This window comes from Dama dama, chromosome 15 (genome assembly GCF_033118175.1).
Source record: "Dama dama isolate Ldn47 chromosome 15, ASM3311817v1, whole genome shotgun sequence".
Taxonomy (NCBI): Eukaryota; Metazoa; Chordata; class Mammalia; order Artiodactyla; family Cervidae; genus Dama; species Dama dama.
This window is the reverse complement of record NC_083695.1, coordinates 65,514,447-65,532,832: the sequence shown is the minus strand read 5'-3', so window position 1 is coordinate 65,532,832 and position 18,386 is coordinate 65,514,447. Positions and strand designations below refer to the sequence as shown.

Genomic DNA, 18,386 nt, shown 5'->3' with positions numbered 1-18,386 from the left:
GATCCCACCTCCCACCTCCCTCTCCACCCGATTCCTCTGGGTCTTCCCAGTGCACCAGGCCCGAGCACTTGTCTCATGCGTCCCACCTGGGCTGGTGATCTGTTTCACCATAGATAATATACATGCTGTTCATTCGAAACATCCCACCCTCACCTTCTCCCACAGAGTTCAAAAGTCTGTTCTGTACTTCTGTGTCTCTTTTTCTGTTTTGCATATAGGGTTATCGTTACCATCTTTCTAAATTCCATATATATGTGTTAGTATGCTGTAATGTTCTTTATCTTTCTGGCTTACTTCACTCTGTATAATGGGCTCCAGTTTCATCCATCTCATTAGAACTGATTCAAATGAATTCTTTTTAACGGCTGAGTAATATTCCATGGTGTATATGTACCACAGCTTCCTTATCCATTCATCTGCTGATGGGCATCTAGGTTGCTTCCATGTCCTAGCTATTATAAAAAAATCATAGTTTTGACTAGACAGACCTTTGTTGGCAAAGTAATGTCTCTGCTTTTTAATATGCTGTTTAGGTTGGTCATAGCTTTTCTTCCAAGGAGCAAACATCTTTTAATTTCATGGCTACAGTCACCATCTGCAGTGATTTTGGAGCCCCCCAAAATAAAGTCTGTCACTGTTTTCATTGTTTCCCCATCTATTTGCCATGAAGTGATAGGACCAGATGCCATGATCTTAATTTTTTTAATGCTGAGTTTTAAGCTAACTTTTTCACTCTCCTCTTTAACTTTCATCAAGAGGCTCTTTAGCTCCTCTTCACTTTCTGCCATAAGATTGGTGTCATCTACATATCTGAGGTTACTGATATTTCTCCCGGCAATCTTGATTCCAGCTTGTGCTTCATCCAGTCTGGCATTTCACATGATGTACTCTGCATATAAGTTGAATAAGCAAAGTGACAATATAAAGTATAATTAAAAAAAAGAAAAAAAGGAGGAGGAGAACGGGGAGAGAACATGCACAAAACAACTGTTTTCAGCAATACCATGGTGGTAATACTAACATTGTCAACTGTGTATAATTTACCAATTGTGTGGAAGGTACCAAATAAGCGATTGTGAGATATTTTAATGTCATTTGTGCCCTGGAGAATCAGGGTGGAAGAAAAGTAGAGACATAGAAGGGAAGAAATTAAGTAAAAGCCTTGCAGTCCCATATTTGAATTGGACTTACCAGTATGAACTCATTAGATATTTTAATCTTTATATATATATATATACATATATATACATATATATTTAACTTAGTTTTAATTGAAGGATAATTGCTTTACAGAATTTTGTTGTTTTCTGTCAAACCTCAACATGAATCAGCCATAGATATTCATATATCCCCTCTGTCTTGAACCTCTCTCCCATCTCCCTCCCCATTTCACCCCTCTAGGTTGACACAGAGTCCCTGTTTGAGTTTCCTGAGACAGGCAGCAAATTCCCATTGGCTATCTATTTTACATATAGTGGACACAGGAGGTGGGGGAGGAAAGGGCAGAACAAATCAAGAGAGCAGCACTGACACATACACACCATCATGTGCAAAACAGATCAGTTCAGTTCAGTCGCTCAGTCTTGTTCAACTCTTTGCGACCCCATGGACTGCAGCAAAACAGATAGCCAGCAGTTAACTGCTGTATTGCACTGGACACTCAGCCCCGCACCCCACAACTGCCAGAGCTTCTGAGTGTGTTTCTCTGCTTTCACTCTCTGATCATTTCTGGTGTCAGTGCCAGATTAATTTTCTTAAAACACTGGTTTGATTGTGTCACCATTCTGATCAAGAAACCATTTTTTTTTAAAGAAACCATATTTTTTTTACTGTGGTAAAATATATGTAATATTTATTATTTTAACCATTCAGTTCAGTTCAGTTGCTTAGTCATGTCCAACTCTTTGCGACCCCAGGAACCACAGCACACCAGGTCTCCCTGTCCATCACCAACTCCGGGAGTTTACTCAAACTCATGTCCATCGAGTTTGTGATGCCATCCAGCCATCTCATCCTCTGTCATCCCTTTCTCCTCCTGCCCTCAAACCCTCCCAGCATCAGGGTCTTTTCCAATGAGTCAACTCTTCGCATCAGGTGGCCAAAGTGTTGGAGTTTCAGCTTCAGCATCAGTCCTTCCAATGAACACCCAGGACTGATCTCCTTTAGGATGGACTGGTTGGATCTCCTTGCAGTCCAAGGGACTCTCAAGAGTCTTCTCCAACACCACAGTTCAAAAGCATCAATTTTTCGGCGCTCAGCTTTCTTCACAGTCCAACTCTTACATCCATACATAACCACTGGAAAAACCATAGCCTTGACTAGAGGGACCTTTGTTCACAAGTGTCTAATTCAGTGGCAGTAAATACATTCACAATGTTGCGTAACTATCACCACTATCTATACGCAAAGCTTTTTTTCCAATCCCAAAAAAAACTCTGTACCTGTTAAACAATAATTTCCTCTTCCCCTGGCTCTTGGTAACCTCTATTTTACTTTCTTTGTCTACAAATTTGCAGATTTGAGAAACCACATTTTGCAAAATATATATTCTAATTTTTCAAGTCTTTCCATAATTTGACCAGTCTATTTAACTTTATTTCTTCATATTTTCTAAATACACATTCTCCAATCTAATATCTGTTTTATTAACACTATGTTCTCTCAACTATTGCACTTATATCCATAGCTAACAGTACATAGTTCAGCTCCTTGAACCAGTGAGTTGGAGCTGGACAGAATCTTACAGGTTTGCTAGTACAAACTCATTTCACAGGCTAGAGAGCTTACCAACACAATTGGTAGCAAAGAGGGGATCTGAAGACAAAATCCCAATCATTTAAATCTACAGTTTACTGAACACTTACAGTGTCAGACTCCTACAAGGTCAGACACAGTACTGAGAATTTTATGTTGTATTTTCATACAAGTTCTGGGGAGACTTTATCATTATTACTATTACCATCCTATTCTACAGATTAGGAAATCCAAATTCAGAGGAGAAATGTACTTACTCTGTTCATGTGCTTGCCTTCTTTTAATAATTAAATATAGTCTTGGATTTTTCCACTTGCACGAATCTTTTCTTCTCCACATGGAGGCAGTTTAAATCCTATGAGAGCGGTGATCATGTCTATTCTAACCTGGCAGAACCTAGCATCATGTAGCTTTCACATTGTTCAGTAAATAAATATGGGTAAGTCGGCTGGTGTGCATGATATTTGGGAGGATTTGTTCCAATTTTGACACTATATTTTAAATATAAATGGTATGAGTAATGCCAACGACAACACAAATTCGTATAGTGAATGCAAAAGTGCCCTGATATCACAATGCTAGCACAGGGCGGATACTTATGAAACTGCAGTTGTCCTGTCTTGCTCTTTACAATTTACAAAGTCGCAACCTCTAAAGTCCTCTGTCCTTTAGCTCCTCATGGGTGCCTTTGACAACTGTGGGGATCTGAGCAGGATAGAAGACGCTGGTGTAGGTGGTCATTGCTGCCTCTGACTCAGGTTTGGTTTGGTTTGGTTTGGTTTGGTTAGTCAGCTAGGCTACCCCTGGTAGGTGAGTTCTGAGTTCTCCGGGTGGCTGAGACGTGACGGTAGTTCAGCTCCACCCTTCTTTCGTGTATTCAGCGCAGGGAGCCGGAGACACTGCCCCGCACAAAGATGGCGAAGAGCCCGGGGCTGGCCCAATGGGGAGTGGCGTTGCTACCGGTTGCCTAGGTAACAGCCAATGGGCTGCGGGAATTGTTCCCAGTGTGGCTACGCGGGATGGCGGCGTCCAGTGGGGCAGGCACTGGAGGTAGCCGCGGAGAGGCAGGTGGCAAGGGCGAGCCGGCGGAACCGAGGTCAGGGCCGCTGCAACCCGGCGTCGGGGTGAGACGATCATCCTTGAAGCCCCGGCCCAGGTTGACTGGCAGCACGGGTGGGAGGGGGCCGGGAGAGTGTGATCGGGAAAAAGGGACTGGGGAGCCCAGCCCGAAATGACAGGGGCTGGGGAACGCGCGGGTCCATCCGGGGGGTAGCACCCACGGGGGTCCCAGAACCTGGGCTTCCGTCTCTGCTGCGGGGTCTGAGGCTCGAGGGAGCCCATGGCGCCCAGGATAGCGAGCGGGGTGGGTGGGGGCTTTGTGAAGAGCGATGGCAAACCTGTGTGAGCGGAAGACCCCGCCCGCGTGGAAGAGCTGACCCTGGGTGAAGGGAAGGAGCGGTGCTGAAAGGCCAGGACCGGTGGGAGAAGAAATGGGGAGGTCGACGAGAAGAGTTGCTTTCTTGCGGTCTAGGACTTTGTTTGCTCAGGGTTCGCCTGTCACACTTTGGTGGAGAGGCGTCCCGCACACACTCAAGTGAGGCTTGGGAGAGTGGATGCTTAAATTAGCTGACGGTGGCATTCCTACGTCTAGCATCTCCAAACTGCTCAGGTACCAGCGGAAGTCACGCGGCTATAATAGAACCCAGCCCAGGCATTTTACTTTCTCATGGACCAGAATAGTATCCTGGCAGTCCCCATTGCCCCAAGGCCTCTGGGTTTTTTGTTTTGACCTTCTTTCTGGTATCAGGATTTGCTTTCCACTTTCTGCAATCTTAACTGTCTCACAGTCTTCCTAAATAAGACCTTTATCTAATAGTGATACATTTGTTTATTTTTCCTGTGGAAGGAAGAATTGGTACAGTGAAAGAGATTTACAGACTTAGACAATATTTTAAGCTCACTTAAAATACTTTAAAAAGAACATTTGACTTTTTGTTCTAAGTCCCTTACAAGCCTGATGTTTGTTCATCAAAGCCTTCATTTTCTTCTTTTTGGAATTCCAAAAGCATAAGAACTGCTTTCTTTATAGCTCAAAGAACTTTGACAAGACTGTCATACCCTGGGGAGGTTGGCTTTAGGGGAACCATGTGACACTTATTAATATATGTGGGTAGTTAAAGTGGATGCCTTCAAAAAATATTCTTAAACTGAAAATCTGCTCTCCTTTAGTTGTTTTTTTTTTTTAATCCTCTTGATTTGGACATATGTTGATTACTGTGGATGCATAAATATTTTTGATCCGTTTGATTTCTGAAATTCTATAAAAAGACAAATGAAATGGAAACAAAAGTTTTCATCCCTGTCTTCTAGTTCTATTTGGAAATGTCTGGGGCAGGAGAAAATAAAGATAGTGAGGATATAGTGTTTTGTGTAGCCTAACAGTGTGTTGGTTTATGAGGACAAAATAGTCATTTTCTTTTAGATAAATGTTTGGTTTGATCCTTTGCAACCTATCTATCAAGAGAGAAAGGGTGGGCATCTGTTAAGAAGGATGACTCATCTTGACTTTCTAGCTAGATTCCACATATGTATCTGAAGCCTAAACTCCTAGGCCATCTATTCTCTTTAAAAAGATTTTTTGAATAGCTGATACAAATACTGATTTGCATCCCTTATTAAAGTATTGGGGTTTTTTTTTAGTCTATATCAGCACTGGCTATACTTCATTAAACTAGATTTGTCTCAACTATGATTACTGATAAAGTTCCTTTTTGGGTCAGTGGCTATACAGCTATTAATTAGCATGGCTAATTACAGAAGTCATAAATGAAAATCCTGACACTGTCTCAGGCAGTGACAATATCAATTATTTGCACGCATGTAGAAGTTTCTAATCGAGTGTGTTCAACCATGACCTGAGAGGAATGGAGTGAACATCTGGTTCCTTTAATTAGCACTTTTGATTGTGTTCTTGGGAACTGACATCATTTTGACAACCAACTATTGAAGTTTGCTCTATCTCCCTAGAACAAAAAGGAATGGGAATTTGTAGTACCTGCAAACATACTACATTGAAAACAAATGGAAAAGCACGGTGGCAGGGTTAGGTTGAGAGATGATGTTTCAGTTACAACTGCTATATAACAGCTACCCCAAAATTAGCTGCTTAAACCCTGCCATATGGTGCTCACAGATCCTGTGAGTCAGGAATTCAGAGAGGGCATCATGGCAATGACCTCACTCTGTTCCATGATACTTCAGCTGAGATGCAGGTTCAATGGCTGGGAGCTGGAATCATTCTGAAAGCTCCTTTACTCACTCCTGGTGCCTAGGCTAGGGTGGTTCAGAGATGAGGACTGCTAACTGAAAGTACCAACGCATGTGACTTTATATGTGGCCCAGCCTCTGAGCATGGTAGCCTCAGGATAATCAAACTACTTATGTAGTGTCTCAGATCTCCGAGCTCAAGTTTACCAGTGAGCAAGATGGAAACTGCACCACCTTTTATGATCTAACCTCAGAACACACCACCACTTCCATCACCTTCTATCGGTTGAAGCACTCATAAGCCTGGCCAGGTTCATAGGTGAGGAGTTAGACACAAGTTTTTGATGGGACAGTGGCAAGGTCAAATTGTAGAAGAACATGTAAGACAGGAAATATGGTCGCAAATATCTTCGGAAAATACAGTCCACTCTATTTCATTTCTTTGGCTTCTTTGAAATGTTTAGGATATATTGCCCAAAAGCTAACAGCATAATGAAAGAGTGGCTAGGTTTACAATTGGAGGGGCTGGCTAGTACTTGGTCCCTAGATAATCATGAAATTCTAGAGAAGCACTGTTCCCTTTCAGGTTCCTTCTACTGGTAGGATGCCACTGTTTGGAAATTTCATACAAGAAAAAGTAAACATACAAGAGACTGGGCCCCTGTGTCATCAGTCTGATTCCTCAACGTGCACTGCAATAACTCCTTCCAAAACTGTGAAGACAAATTAGCTGCTTCTAAACATTTAAAGGGAATGTCCTTAACATCATCTTCCTGTGGAAATAATGATTTTGTGTTTATGTATCAGAACAGTTGTTTAGTTTCAATATTTAATAGAAGATGCAACCATTCATATTCTGATTTGTTTTGAAGGAATGAAGTAGTTCAGATTTATATCATAGCTGACACTTTTAGTTCTCTGATGTAATTATTTCTGGGAAGAGCCAATGGTAGCCTCTAGCTGTCAAAATGTCTGTCTGGACTGGAAAGAGTTTTTTTCCTCTTTAGTCTTGATGGCAAACTGCTTCTCTTCTTCTCATTAATGTTGTATTTGCCATGGAGTCATGTTGACCTCTACCCCAGGCATACTCTGGTGCTGGGTTGATTATAAGAAGCTTGTGAGCCTGAAATTAGATGCTGACCTTCTGGAACGTTGATTCGACAGAGATGGCATGCCAGAGGCCATCATCACCTCACTGAGAAATAGCCCCCTAGAGGTACTGAGGGGCATTAAGACAAGAAAATGATCCTTGTCTTGGGATATCTTCTACTATTTAAGGGACCCTGGATATGGAGCTCCTGAGTAACTGGAAAATTGGCAAAAATCTCTGGTGGACCTATGGGAATGACTCTGCAGTGAAGTGAAAGTCACTCAGTCATGTCCAACTTTTTGCTACCCCATGGACTGTGGCCCACCAGGCTCCTCTGTCCATGGGATTCTCCAGGCAAGAATACTGGAGTGGGCTGCCATGCCCTCCTCCAGGGGATCTTCCCAACCCAGGGATCGAACGTGGGTCTTCTGCATTGCAGGCAGATTCTTTATGGTCTCCGCCACCCGGGAAGCCTCTAAACATCACCTAAAGAACTTCCACAAAGCTGGCCTTCATTATAGAGGTAGAAATTAATATCCCTGTGTATTTGGGTAAGAGCACAGGGCTTCTGCTCTGTTCAGGACAGGCTGTCTTCACATCAGATCACTTAGGGGCTTTTAACATCTGTATCAAAATCATTACGACATAGGCCAAAATTAGAATATCCCATATGGCACTGATAAAGAACAGATGAGTGGCTTTAATTTACTTTTCCTCTACTCAGTACTTACCTCATTAGTCAAAATTGTTGATTCTTTTTCCAAAATGTTATTTGAATTTGTCAGGAACACAAAAGATCCTGAATGGCCAAAGTAATCTTAAGAAAGACAACAAAGCTGAAAGTATCATGCGTCCTGATTTCAAACTATACTACAAAGCTAGAGTGATCAAAATAGTACATATGGGCACAAAAACAGGCACACACATGTAGAATAGAGAGCAGAAAAATGAACCCACAGTTAAATGGGCAACTAGTCTACCACAAAAGAGGCAAGAATATACAATGGAGAAAAGATAGCCTCTTCAGTAAATTGTGTTGGGAATACTGGGCAGCTGCATGCAAAGGAATCAAATTGGACTACTCTGTCACATCATGTACAAATGAACAAGCCCTCAAAATGGAGTAAAGACTTAAATGTAAGTTGTGACACCACAAGACTCCTAGAAGAAAAAATAGACAGCATGCTCTTTGACATCACTCTTCGCAATATTTTTTGGATATGTTTCCTCAGGCAAGAGAAACAAAAGCAAAAATTAACAAATGGGACTTAAACTAAAAAGCTTTTGCACAGTGAAGGAACCTATCAACAAAATGAAAAAGCCACCTACTAAATAGGAGAAGATATTTGCAAACAATGTATTTGATAAGGTGTTAATATCCAAAACATACAAAGAACTCATAAAGAACTCAATATCAAAAAAGCAGACAGCCTGATTGAAAAATGAGCAGAGAACCTGAATAGATATTTTTCCAAAGAAGATGTACGGATGGCCAACATCACTGACCATCAAGGAAATGCAAATCAAAACCACAATGAGAAGACTTGCTTGGTGGCCCAGTGGTTAAGAATCTGCCTGCCAGTGCTGGGGACATAGGTTTGATCCCTGGTCTAGGAAGATGCCACATGTTGAGGGGCATCTAAGGCCATGGACCACAACTACCGAAGCCCACACACTCTAGAGCCTGTGCTCTGCTACAAGAGAAGCCACTGCAATGAGAAGTCTGTGCACCACAACCACGGGGTAGCCCCAGCTAGCTGCAACCAGCAAAAGCCTGTGCGCAGCAATTAAGCCCCAGCACTGCCATAAATAAATTTAAAATTTAAAAATATTTCTAAAAACCCACAGTGAGCTATTACTTCACACCTGTTAGAATGACTGTTATCAAAAAGACAACAAATTATAGGTGTTGGCAAGGATGTGAGAAAAGGGAAACCTTGTGTACTATTGATGGGAGTGTAAATTGGTACAGCCACTATGGAAAACAGTATGGTAGTTCCTCAAAAAATTAAAAACAGAGCTACCATATGATCCAGTACTACCACTCCTGGGTATTTATCTGAAGAAAATGAAAACACTAATTGGAAATGATATGCACCCCTATGTTCATTGCAGCATGCCAAAATATGGACACAATTTAAGTGCCCATCAATAGATGAATGGGTAAAGAAGATGTGGTGTATATTAATGTATATGTATATATATGGTAGAATACTACTGAGCCATAATAAAAAATGAAATCTTGCCATTTGTGACAATATGGATGGACCTCTAGAGGGTATTATGCTAAAATGAAATAACTCAGATAAAGACAAATGCCATATGATTTCACTTATACATGGAATTTATAAAACAAAAATAGATGAATGAACATAACAAAACAGAAAGTTACAGAGAACAAATAGATAGTTGCCAGAGGAGAGGGCATAGGAAGAAGAGAAAGAGAAAGACAGAAAGAGAAATAGGGATCGTATGTTAAAAAATACATCAAATTATTCTGTTTATCTCTGTTTATATTTAATTATGTTTTGAGTATCTTAACCCCTTCTTATAGAATACCCTTGAAGATAAACATTGTTTTACCACTCATATGAAGCTATACCTAGTCGGTCTCCAAATATTATCGGTTGTTTTCATTTATTCTGTAACATATCTAATAATCATTCCTGCTCCCATTACCCTGGGCTTCCCTTGTGGCTCAGCTGGTAAAGAATCCGCCTGCAATGCAGGAGACCTGGGTTTGATACCTGGGTTGGAAAGAACCCCTGGAGAAGGGAACGGCTACCCACTCCAGGATTCTGGCCTGGAGAATTCGATGGATTGTATAGTCTATAGGGTCGCAAAGAGTCAGACACAACTGAGGGACTTTCACTTTCACTTTCACTTTATCCTGTTGTCTCCCTAGTTCAGGCCTTAGGAGCTCAAACCTGGGCATATCAGTTAGCTTTTGCTAGGTGTGTTATTACACAGCATCCCCAAATTATAGTGGCTAAAACAACCATTTCTTTAGTCTGTGATTCTGTGGGTGAGTAATTCGGGGTTGAGCTCAGGAGGGCAGCTCTTCCAGTCCTGCCTGAGCTCACCCAGGCACCTGCAGTCCGCAAGTCAGATAACCCACCCAAGATCCAATGGGCAGAGAAATAAATAACCTGCCTCTTAGTGGAGGATCTGCCATGTCACGTTACAAAGACATGGATGGAGGGAGAATATGTCATGTGCATTTTTACAGTTGACTATGGACAGGGAGGCCTGGCGTGCTGTGATCCATGGGGTCGCAAAGAGTTGGACACGACTGAGTGACTGAACTGAACTGAAAGGATCACATCTCTTGTAGCTTTTCTGGCTGTAGGTTTTTGCTGTTCCAACCCATCCTGCTTCCTTCTGCCACATTCATTTTCCATAGACTCTGCTTTCATAGTTTGTGTTGTAACCCGCAGAGGTTTCTTCTTTTCCCCTATCTTATCAGCCATCAACTCTTCTGCCTAGCTTCCGAAGGTCTCACTAAGCTGGCCTGACCCTAAAAGCAGAGACATGGTCCAGGGGGAAAAGAACCAGTGGCAGTCGGGGAGGCACGGGCACCATCATCATCATTGCTCACTAAACTAGTTCTTAACCTCTTTGGGCTTCTGTTTTCTCCAAATGATTTTCCCTCCAAAATGAGGGGGTTTGGATTCTTTTCAGATTTAAGATTTAGGCTGGGTGTACATAAATGAATTTACTTCCCATTGAAGGTGAAATTGCTCAGTTGTGTCCGACTCTTTGCAACCCCATGGATTGTAGCCTACCAGGCTCCTCCGTCCATGGAATTTTCCAGGCAAGAGTACTGGGGTGGGTTGCCATTTCCTTATCTAGGGGATCTTCCCGACCCAGGGATCGAACCCCGGTCTTCCGCATTGCAGGCGGATGCTTTACCATCTATGCCACCAGAGAGGCCCTACTTCCCATTACTCTGTAAATAAACCTTCAAGACCCGGCTTCTTATTTCCCACTGCACATGTCATGTTTATGTTGCTCTTGGTGCTTTCATCCCCGTGTTTTTTGAGTCTGGAATTGCCCTTTGCGTTCTTCACTGCTTGTTTTAAATTCTGCCAATCCCTTGTCTTTGTAATCTCTGCCATCCAGTTTGATATTTAATTATATTATCTCTCATATTATTCAGTGTTTCAATTGTTACTTTTATCAGCTAGACTACAAACTCATCAAGGGACAAGACTATATTCTATGCATTGACTAGGCACATAGTAGGTATCAAGCAAATGCTTAAAGATTAATCCTAAATTTCCATCCCAGGTCTTGGAAAATTAGAACTGGCTGAAACTTTTGAGACAAGTAAGAGGATAAGACTGTTTGGGCAGAGGTGGTGATGGTGGTGGTGGTGGTTGGGGTGGGGATTTTTGTTAAATGTACTCAAGGTAGTTCATGCTTACCAGGCTGGTAGCCTTTAGAAGATATCTGTAAAATTGCTCTCCAGGCCTTTCCTCCAGCCATTCTATGACACTGGTTCTCTCTATTGTTTCTTGCAGATTTCACCCTTCTGTGAGCTGTCACCATGACCCTGACAAAAGGTTCCTTCACTTACTCCAGTGGAGAGGAGTATCGTGGCGAGTGGAAGGAGGGTGAGAGGACCCATGGGGGACATCCAGTGATGAACCCTGCATTTGGCTGAAGGAGAAATACATCAGGACATATAAGCAAGCTTTATGAGACTTTATTTCTATATCCAGGATTTAATCCAAATAGTGCCTTTCCTTTATTCAATTTTAGGATTATAAATAAAAGAATTGGAAAATGCTACTATTATGCCAACCTCCAAAAATAAGTTAAATGTTCCCACTGCTAAAACACTCATTTATTATTTTTTGCCATGCCTCATGGTTTGCAGAATCTTAGTTCCCTGACTAGGGATGGAACCTGGGCCCTCAGCGGTGAAAGCACTGGATCCTAAGCACTGGACCACCGGGGATCCCCCCCAGCACTCTTTTTCTCTTTTCATGGTATTATTTGGGAATTGTTTTTATAAACGCTAATGTACTCAGCAGAGCAAAATGAATGATTTTTAGTGCCTATAAATTAGAAGATATAAATTCATTGCAATGACTTGATTCTAGGGAATCTTAAGAAGTTAAGGAGGAAATTAGGGCAGACACTCAAGAGAAGATGACATCCATGGCCTTGAGTTTCCTGTGACAGCTCATTACACTTGGAAGTATCTATTCATAGGCATGGCAGAATTCCTCAGAGCCTGAGACTATACAGGAAGCAGGTTAATGATGTTCAGCTTGAAAACAGTCTGGCCACTTAAAAGTCTCATGGGTCCAATCCTAGCAAGCCAGGAACTGCCCTGAGGAGACTAGACTCTTTATAGTTGTGCCAACGAAGAGCAGTTCACACCATTTCCAGACACCTCATTTTTTTCATGGTAGATTCCTGTAGCTGATGAATTGTTGAGATTTGAAAGGAGAAATTGTGCATATGGGATGTGACCTTACCTCCATACATCCCAGCCTTTTCTCCTGCCTCCCAAACTGCTCTCCCCTTCAATGTGACCTTTTCGAGGAGAGTCTTCCTGAGGCTCTGCTGGGCAGTCTCTATCCACCAAAAGAACTCCCTGGTACCCTGAAAGGCATTGCTGTTTCTCCAGTATCTTACTCTGTTCTCTGGTCAGTCCAGTGGGTAGGCACAGCCGTATTGATGGAGCAGAGCTCAAACTAGTCTTGCCAGTCAGGCTGTTAGGTTTGCCCCGCCGCTTCATAGTCTCAGAGGGTACTTTTTCTTAGACTGGCAAGGTAGTTAAGTGTTGAGGGCTCCCGAGTCAAGGTACTGACTGCGTTTGCTGTCTAGCTCTGCCTCTTGGTTGTTCTGTGATCTTGAGTACCTTTTTTTTAGCTTCTCCTTGCCTCGGTTTCTGCATCTGTTAATGGGAACAATAGGGGTTTTCCCTGGCAGTTCAGTAGTAGAGACTCTGCACTTCCATTGCAGGGGACATGGGTTTGATCCCTGGTCAGGGAGCTAAGATCCTATATGCTGCATGTTGTGGCAAAAAAAAAAAAAAACAGTGGAAATAATAATAGTATTGTGCCTCCTAAGGTTGTTGTGACGATCAAATTAGATGGTAAATACAAAGTGTTTGAAAGAGTCCCTGGCACATAGTGAAGGCCCTGAAAACATTAGCTATTGTGATTTTTATTTAAAAAAAAAATTTTTTTTTTTAGCTATTATGATTTTTAAGTGCTCTCTTACCTTCATACTTAGATCTGCTCCAAATCTGATGGCTGTTGCTGGCCAAAATCTTGGCTTTCTCTGCCCATCAAATCCAAATAAAAAAATGTGGAGACAGAGTTTGGAGGAAATAGAAGGGTGGCTTTAATTCTCAGCAGGCAGAGAGGGAAACACGGTAGGCTCATGCCTCAAGAACTGTGCCCCCTCTGTTTCATGAGGAGTCTATGGGCTTATATAAGATGAGGGCTTGCAGTCAGGGGTCTGTGATGAGGAGCGAAGGTGTAAGAATCTTGTATTCTTCTTCCTCTTGCATTGTTTCACTGCAAGGCTGGCGTCAGTATCCCAGTAATTGAGTCTGGCAGTCCTGTGGCCCTGCCCCTTCTTTCTGATATGTAAAAAGAGAAAAACTACAAGAGGTTTGCAGAGAGAGTGCTATAAAGGTAAGCACCAGATACAGGATATAAGTAGCACAGAGTCAAGGGCTTCCCAGGTGGTGCTAGTGATAAAGAACCTGCCTGCCAGTGCAGGAGACATGAGAGACATGGGTTAAATCCTCTGGAGGAGGGCAAGGCAACCCACTCCAGTATTCTTGCCTGGAGAATCCCATGGACAGAGGAACCTGGCGGGCTATAGTCCGTAGGGTCACAAAGAGTCAGACACAACTGAGGTGACTTAGCCCACATGCATGCAAAGGATAATAGGTGCAAAATGTAGCTCATGCAGAGTTAGGGGGCAGAAAAGCAATTTCAGTTACAGATTACAGACTAGGAAGAGTTAAAGTAAAAACTGGGAATGTTCAGGCCTGTTCACTGTTCTCTTTATCTTCTTTGATCTCAGGAAAGGGAAAGAAAAACTCACTGCTTTTTTTCCTTTTCACTGCAACAGTCCTTGGAGCCAAGTTATTACTCTAGGCAATGGTTCTCTGCCCTGCTAATGTCACTGTTAGGAAAGAGATTCTTTCCTTTGTGGGTGGGGTGATGCAAGGCAAAGGATGTTATTCAGTGACAGAGGACCCTGAAGCTGCCCCATCCCAACCTGACCAGCCTGTCTTCTCTTTGCTCAGGCCGCAGACATGGTTTTGGTCAACTGATGTTTGCAGATGGTGGCACCTACCTGGGCCATTTTGAGAATGGGCTCTTTAATGGCTTCGGGGTACTGACCTTCTCGGATGGCTCAAGGTGGGTACCCGGTCATTCTTTTCCCAACCTTAGACTAGGGAAGGGAAGCTCTGGTCTAAAAATGATAGTGAGAAACACCTGGTCAAATCTGAGCTTGTCCCTGACTCTCTGAAAACAGGCAAGGAGTAGCATTTGTTCTTTTCTTGGTTACTTTATAAATACATCTAAAATTTGAGGTGGCAAGGAGGTCAGTGACCTCTCAGCCCACCACTGTGTTCTTTGGTTGTTTCCTTGAGATTAGAGCCTCATATCATTTGGGCTGTGTGACTCCTCTCTGCTGGGTGAGGTAGGGGGAGTGGGGTGCGGGGAGCTCTGGAAGAGTGGAATCAGCTTTGCTCCTTAGCGTTAATAAACCACATGTTAGGTGTTAGTAGCTGCCTGACTCAGTTATCCTGAAGGCTGACATCTCGCGTTTCCCCAGGTATGAGGGGGAGTTTGCCCAGGGCAAGTTCAACGGCGTCGGAGTCTTCATTCGACATGACAACATGACCTTTGAGGGAGAATTTAAAAACGGCAGAGTGGATGGTTTGGGTAAGTTGCCAACCAGCAGGACAGGTGACTAAGGCGAGTGTAAATGGGTGGCAGGACACCTTTGCAGCTTTAATCCTTCTGTGGACACCCAGCAATACAGAAAGGTGGGTCCCTGGACTCAGCACCCAAGAGCTGCAAATTTTCTCCCCCTCGGCTTCAACATAGCAAGCTGGCCTCCGAGCCACAAATGCCACCGTCACACCTTTATTTTCTCTGTCCCCCTCAAAGGCCTGCTGACTTTCCCTGATGGTTCTCATGGAATACCCCGCAATGAAGGTCTGTTCGAGAACAACAAGCTTTTGCGGCGTGAGAAGTGCTCGGCAGTGGTCCAGCGGGCCCAGAGCGCCTCCAAGTCAGCCCGGAGCCTCACTGCCTGACGGGGGCTGTGCCCGGCTGACAGCAATGCCCGCCACCCGCTCAGGGTGGAAAAATGAACCCAACGTGAGAGGAGACAAAAATGACCGTGGAGCAGAAGCCCCGGGAGGGGCCTGTCACCTGCAAGGCAGGGCTTTGGTCACAGACGGTCTGAGGCTTAGGCCACTGCAGCAGTGGTCACCCAGCGTGTCCTTCCCTTCTCTTGCTCATTGGTACTCTGTCCCTAACACCGTCGATCACCTGGTGCAGACCGGCTGCCACCTTTCTACTTAATTTTCTGCCAAGTGATGCAGAATCTCTTCCTTCTGCCTCTGTTTGGTGCAGGTGATCCCAGCCCCAGATGAGGGCCAAGTGCTCAGTGCTCTGTGAGAAATGAGGAAAACAATAGGGGTGGCCTCGACAGTATAGCAGTCCCGTGAAAGTCAAGACCAGAGCTTTTCTGTATGTTGTCCTGCATTCCTGGTGGGCATCATGGCCCCGGGCCTTCCGCTTTGCCTGACCAGCCTGGTCCTGTGTCTGCCTGTTGCCCCTGTGAAGGTTTCAGTGAAGTACTGTTTTCCTCTCCCTTGACCTTACAAGCTATCTTCCTACCCTGAGTTCCAGCAGGTAATCTGTGCCCCTTGCTCCTTCCTTCGCCATGGGAAAGGATCCTTTTAGTCAGAAAGAAACTGATGTAAACAGTCATCTTATAGCTTGTAATTATTACTTACTCCAGGTCAAGGGCAGACATCTCTGGGTCGCATCAGGCCTTGTCATGGAGTGAACTGAATCCTCAAGGATGGCTTGGGCTGACACAGCTCCTTCCCAGTGGACCAGTGGGTCAGACCCACCTCAACCCCTTGGGGTTCAGTTAGAATTTGACCCATCTTGGGAAGGCAATGAACTCAAAGATCATTTGGTTCACAGTAACTTTTCCACCATGAGCCTTGGCCATCAGGCCTAGGGATCAGATCTGGATTGATTGGACTCCTGCACAATTCATCACAGAGGCCTCCAGTTACCCTGGGATCCCAAAATGCCCCACCCCATCCCCAGCCCCTTATCCTCACACTGAATGTCTCCTCAACAGCAGATTGTGGTGGAAGTGATAGTTGTGTGCCTCTATTTATTCTCTGCATTATACTGTGGAAACAAGTATATGAGGAATAAACAAATCACCAGAACTGCCTGTACTTGGTTTTCCTGACTCTCTTGCTCTACATCTGCATGGATATTGGCCCATTTGCTGTTTCTAAAAGTTAGTCATAGATGAGGGTTGAAAACTGAGGGTTGCACACTTTACTATGAAATAGCATCTAATTCTGCAAGGTAGGTACAGGCAGAATTTAAAAAAAGAAAACACAAACAAACAAACAACAGCAGACAGGCTGAGGTTGCCCTAACTAGTGAGTGGCAGAGCTAGGTAGGATTTGTATCTGGGACTTTTTGGCTCCAAAGCACTTTCCCCACTGTACTCATCTTGAACATCAGGGTGCCCAAGTCCTGAGACAGGTTATTGTCCCACCTGCTGGTTATCTCGGGCAACTCTTTGCACAATCAACTGCCACGCCAACCCTTTCACATGCACGATCTTATAAGTCCTGAGAGGAAGGTATCATCATTATCCTGCTATCACCGATGAGGTTCAGGGTATTTACGTAGTCTTCCAGGATCCTGCTGACACTAAGGCATCTACAGATCCAAGAACTTAAGCTCAGTCAGTTTAAGCCCAGAGGCTGAGCTCTTCACCAGTGCACCAGCCTGTCTCCCTAGCCCTAACTTTTTGCCCGGTTCCTGAACCTGATTCTCCTCAGTCCAGATCCTCTAGAAGTCAACTATGAGAAGAGCCCAGATGCCAAGCCCCAAGCTTCTAAGTGTCAGCCAGATGCCCAGTTTCCGTTGAAGACTGATACCCTTTATATTCTGTCCTGTAGTCCTTGCCCTAAACAAGGATTCATTTACCTTTCTTTTTAACCAGAGTGGTTTTTTAAAAAATTCATCTCAGGTTTCCTGCCACTAGTCAGATTATCACTGAATAAGGTTAAACATTTCAGAGAAAAGTGAAAGTGAAGTCACTCAGTCATGTCTTTGTGACCCCATAAACTGTAGCCCATCAGGCTTCTCCATCCATGGGATTTTCCAGGCAAGAGTACTGGAGTGGGTTGCCATTTCCTTCTCCATAAAAGCAGCCTTTTAATTTAATATGCTAGGTGTTTCTAAATATCTCACTTGAAATGTTTTGCCTCTTACCTCTCCCATGGAAAACTTCAACAAGCTTTTTCCCTAGGACACCAATAATCGAATGCTTATGTTTGTTCAGTATTCTTTTTTTTTTTTTTTGTTACATAAATTAACCCATTTATTATAGGCTAGCAACATTATCAAATGGCGGTGCTTCTACTGGTCCTTCAATTCCTTCAGTCTTCTGATGGCAGACTTTACTGTGACAGCAGAAGTGGTGTTGTAGGTCCAGGCACCACCAGCTACTGTTTTCATGCAGGAACCAGAGTGCCAAATGCCCACAGCTCTTCTCTTCATCTTGGTTTTGCCACAGAAAGAGCAGGTATACTTGGCGTGCTGGCTGATTTCAATTTTCTTCACCATTTTCCTGAGGGAGGCACCATAACGGGTCACGTATTTGCCCACGATTCCGACCTTCTTGGTGCGTTTCGCCATGTTAACGCAACCTAGATCCGAGCCCAAGAGGTGTTCAGTATTCTTAAAGCCTCTCTCAGAGCTGGGAAAAAGCAGACATTTGGAGCTAAATTGCCTCTAGGAAGGTCTTGATATCTGAGCAGGAAACCTAAGATCTGTGTAACAGTGGAGTGTTAGTCTGTACATAGTCATGCCAATTTAACTTATTAAACTTTATTGCAATAACAGGGGAGGAGCTAAGATGGCAGAGGAATAGGACGGGGAGACCACTTTCTCCCCTACAAATTCAACGAAAGAACATTTGAACACTGAGAAAACTTCACAAAACAACTTCTGAC

General features: G+C 43.6%; 2 protein-coding genes across 5 annotated transcripts; one reads left to right on the top strand and one right to left on the bottom strand.

Annotated features, from left to right (window-relative positions):
* Window positions 1-3,744: 3,744 nt before the first annotated feature.
* Window positions 3,745-16,582, top strand: MORN4 (MORN repeat containing 4). 4 transcript variants are annotated; one of them, XM_061162315.1, is made up of 6 exons: window positions 3,776-3,910; window positions 11,402-11,440; window positions 11,635-11,727; window positions 14,394-14,508; window positions 14,930-15,039; window positions 15,268-16,582. In XM_061162315.1, exons 3-6 carry the CDS (start codon window positions 11,661-11,663, stop codon window positions 15,414-15,416), a joined length of 441 nt encoding a protein of 146 aa, XP_061018298.1. In that variant the 5' UTR covers window positions 3,776-3,910; window positions 11,402-11,440; window positions 11,635-11,660; the 3' UTR covers window positions 15,417-16,582. The 4 variants fall into 4 exon arrangements, with proteins under 4 accessions (XP_061018295.1, XP_061018297.1, XP_061018296.1 ...); XM_061162312.1 differs by lacking the exon at window positions 11,402-11,440 and having other exon boundaries at window positions 3,745-3,878; XM_061162314.1 differs by lacking the exon at window positions 11,402-11,440 and having other exon boundaries at window positions 3,768-3,850.
* Window positions 16,583-17,760: 1,178 nt separating this feature from the next.
* On the bottom strand, window positions 17,761-18,083 carry LOC133070727 (large ribosomal subunit protein eL43-like). Its single transcript, XM_061163123.1, has one exon. The coding sequence runs from the start codon at window positions 18,067-18,069 to the stop codon at window positions 17,791-17,793; it is 279 nt and encodes a 92-aa protein (XP_061019106.1). The 5' UTR covers window positions 18,070-18,083; the 3' UTR covers window positions 17,761-17,790.
* Window positions 18,084-18,386: the final 303 nt, after the last annotated feature.

Coding starts and splice junctions, on each gene's coding strand:
- MORN4 (XM_061162312.1), top strand. CDS start 11,661: ATGACCCTGACAAAAGGTTCCTTCACTTACTCCAGTGGAGAGGAGTAT. Junction 11,728..14,393: donor TCGTGGCGAGTGGAAGGAGG/GTGAGAGGACCC, acceptor CTCTTTGCTCAG/GCCGCAGACATGGTTTTGGT. Junction 14,509..14,929: donor ACCTTCTCGGATGGCTCAAG/GTGGGTACCCGG, acceptor GCGTTTCCCCAG/GTATGAGGGGGAGTTTGCCC.
- LOC133070727 (XM_061163123.1), bottom strand. CDS start 18,069: ATGGCGAAACGCACCAAGAAGGTCGGAATCGTGGGCAAATACGTGACC.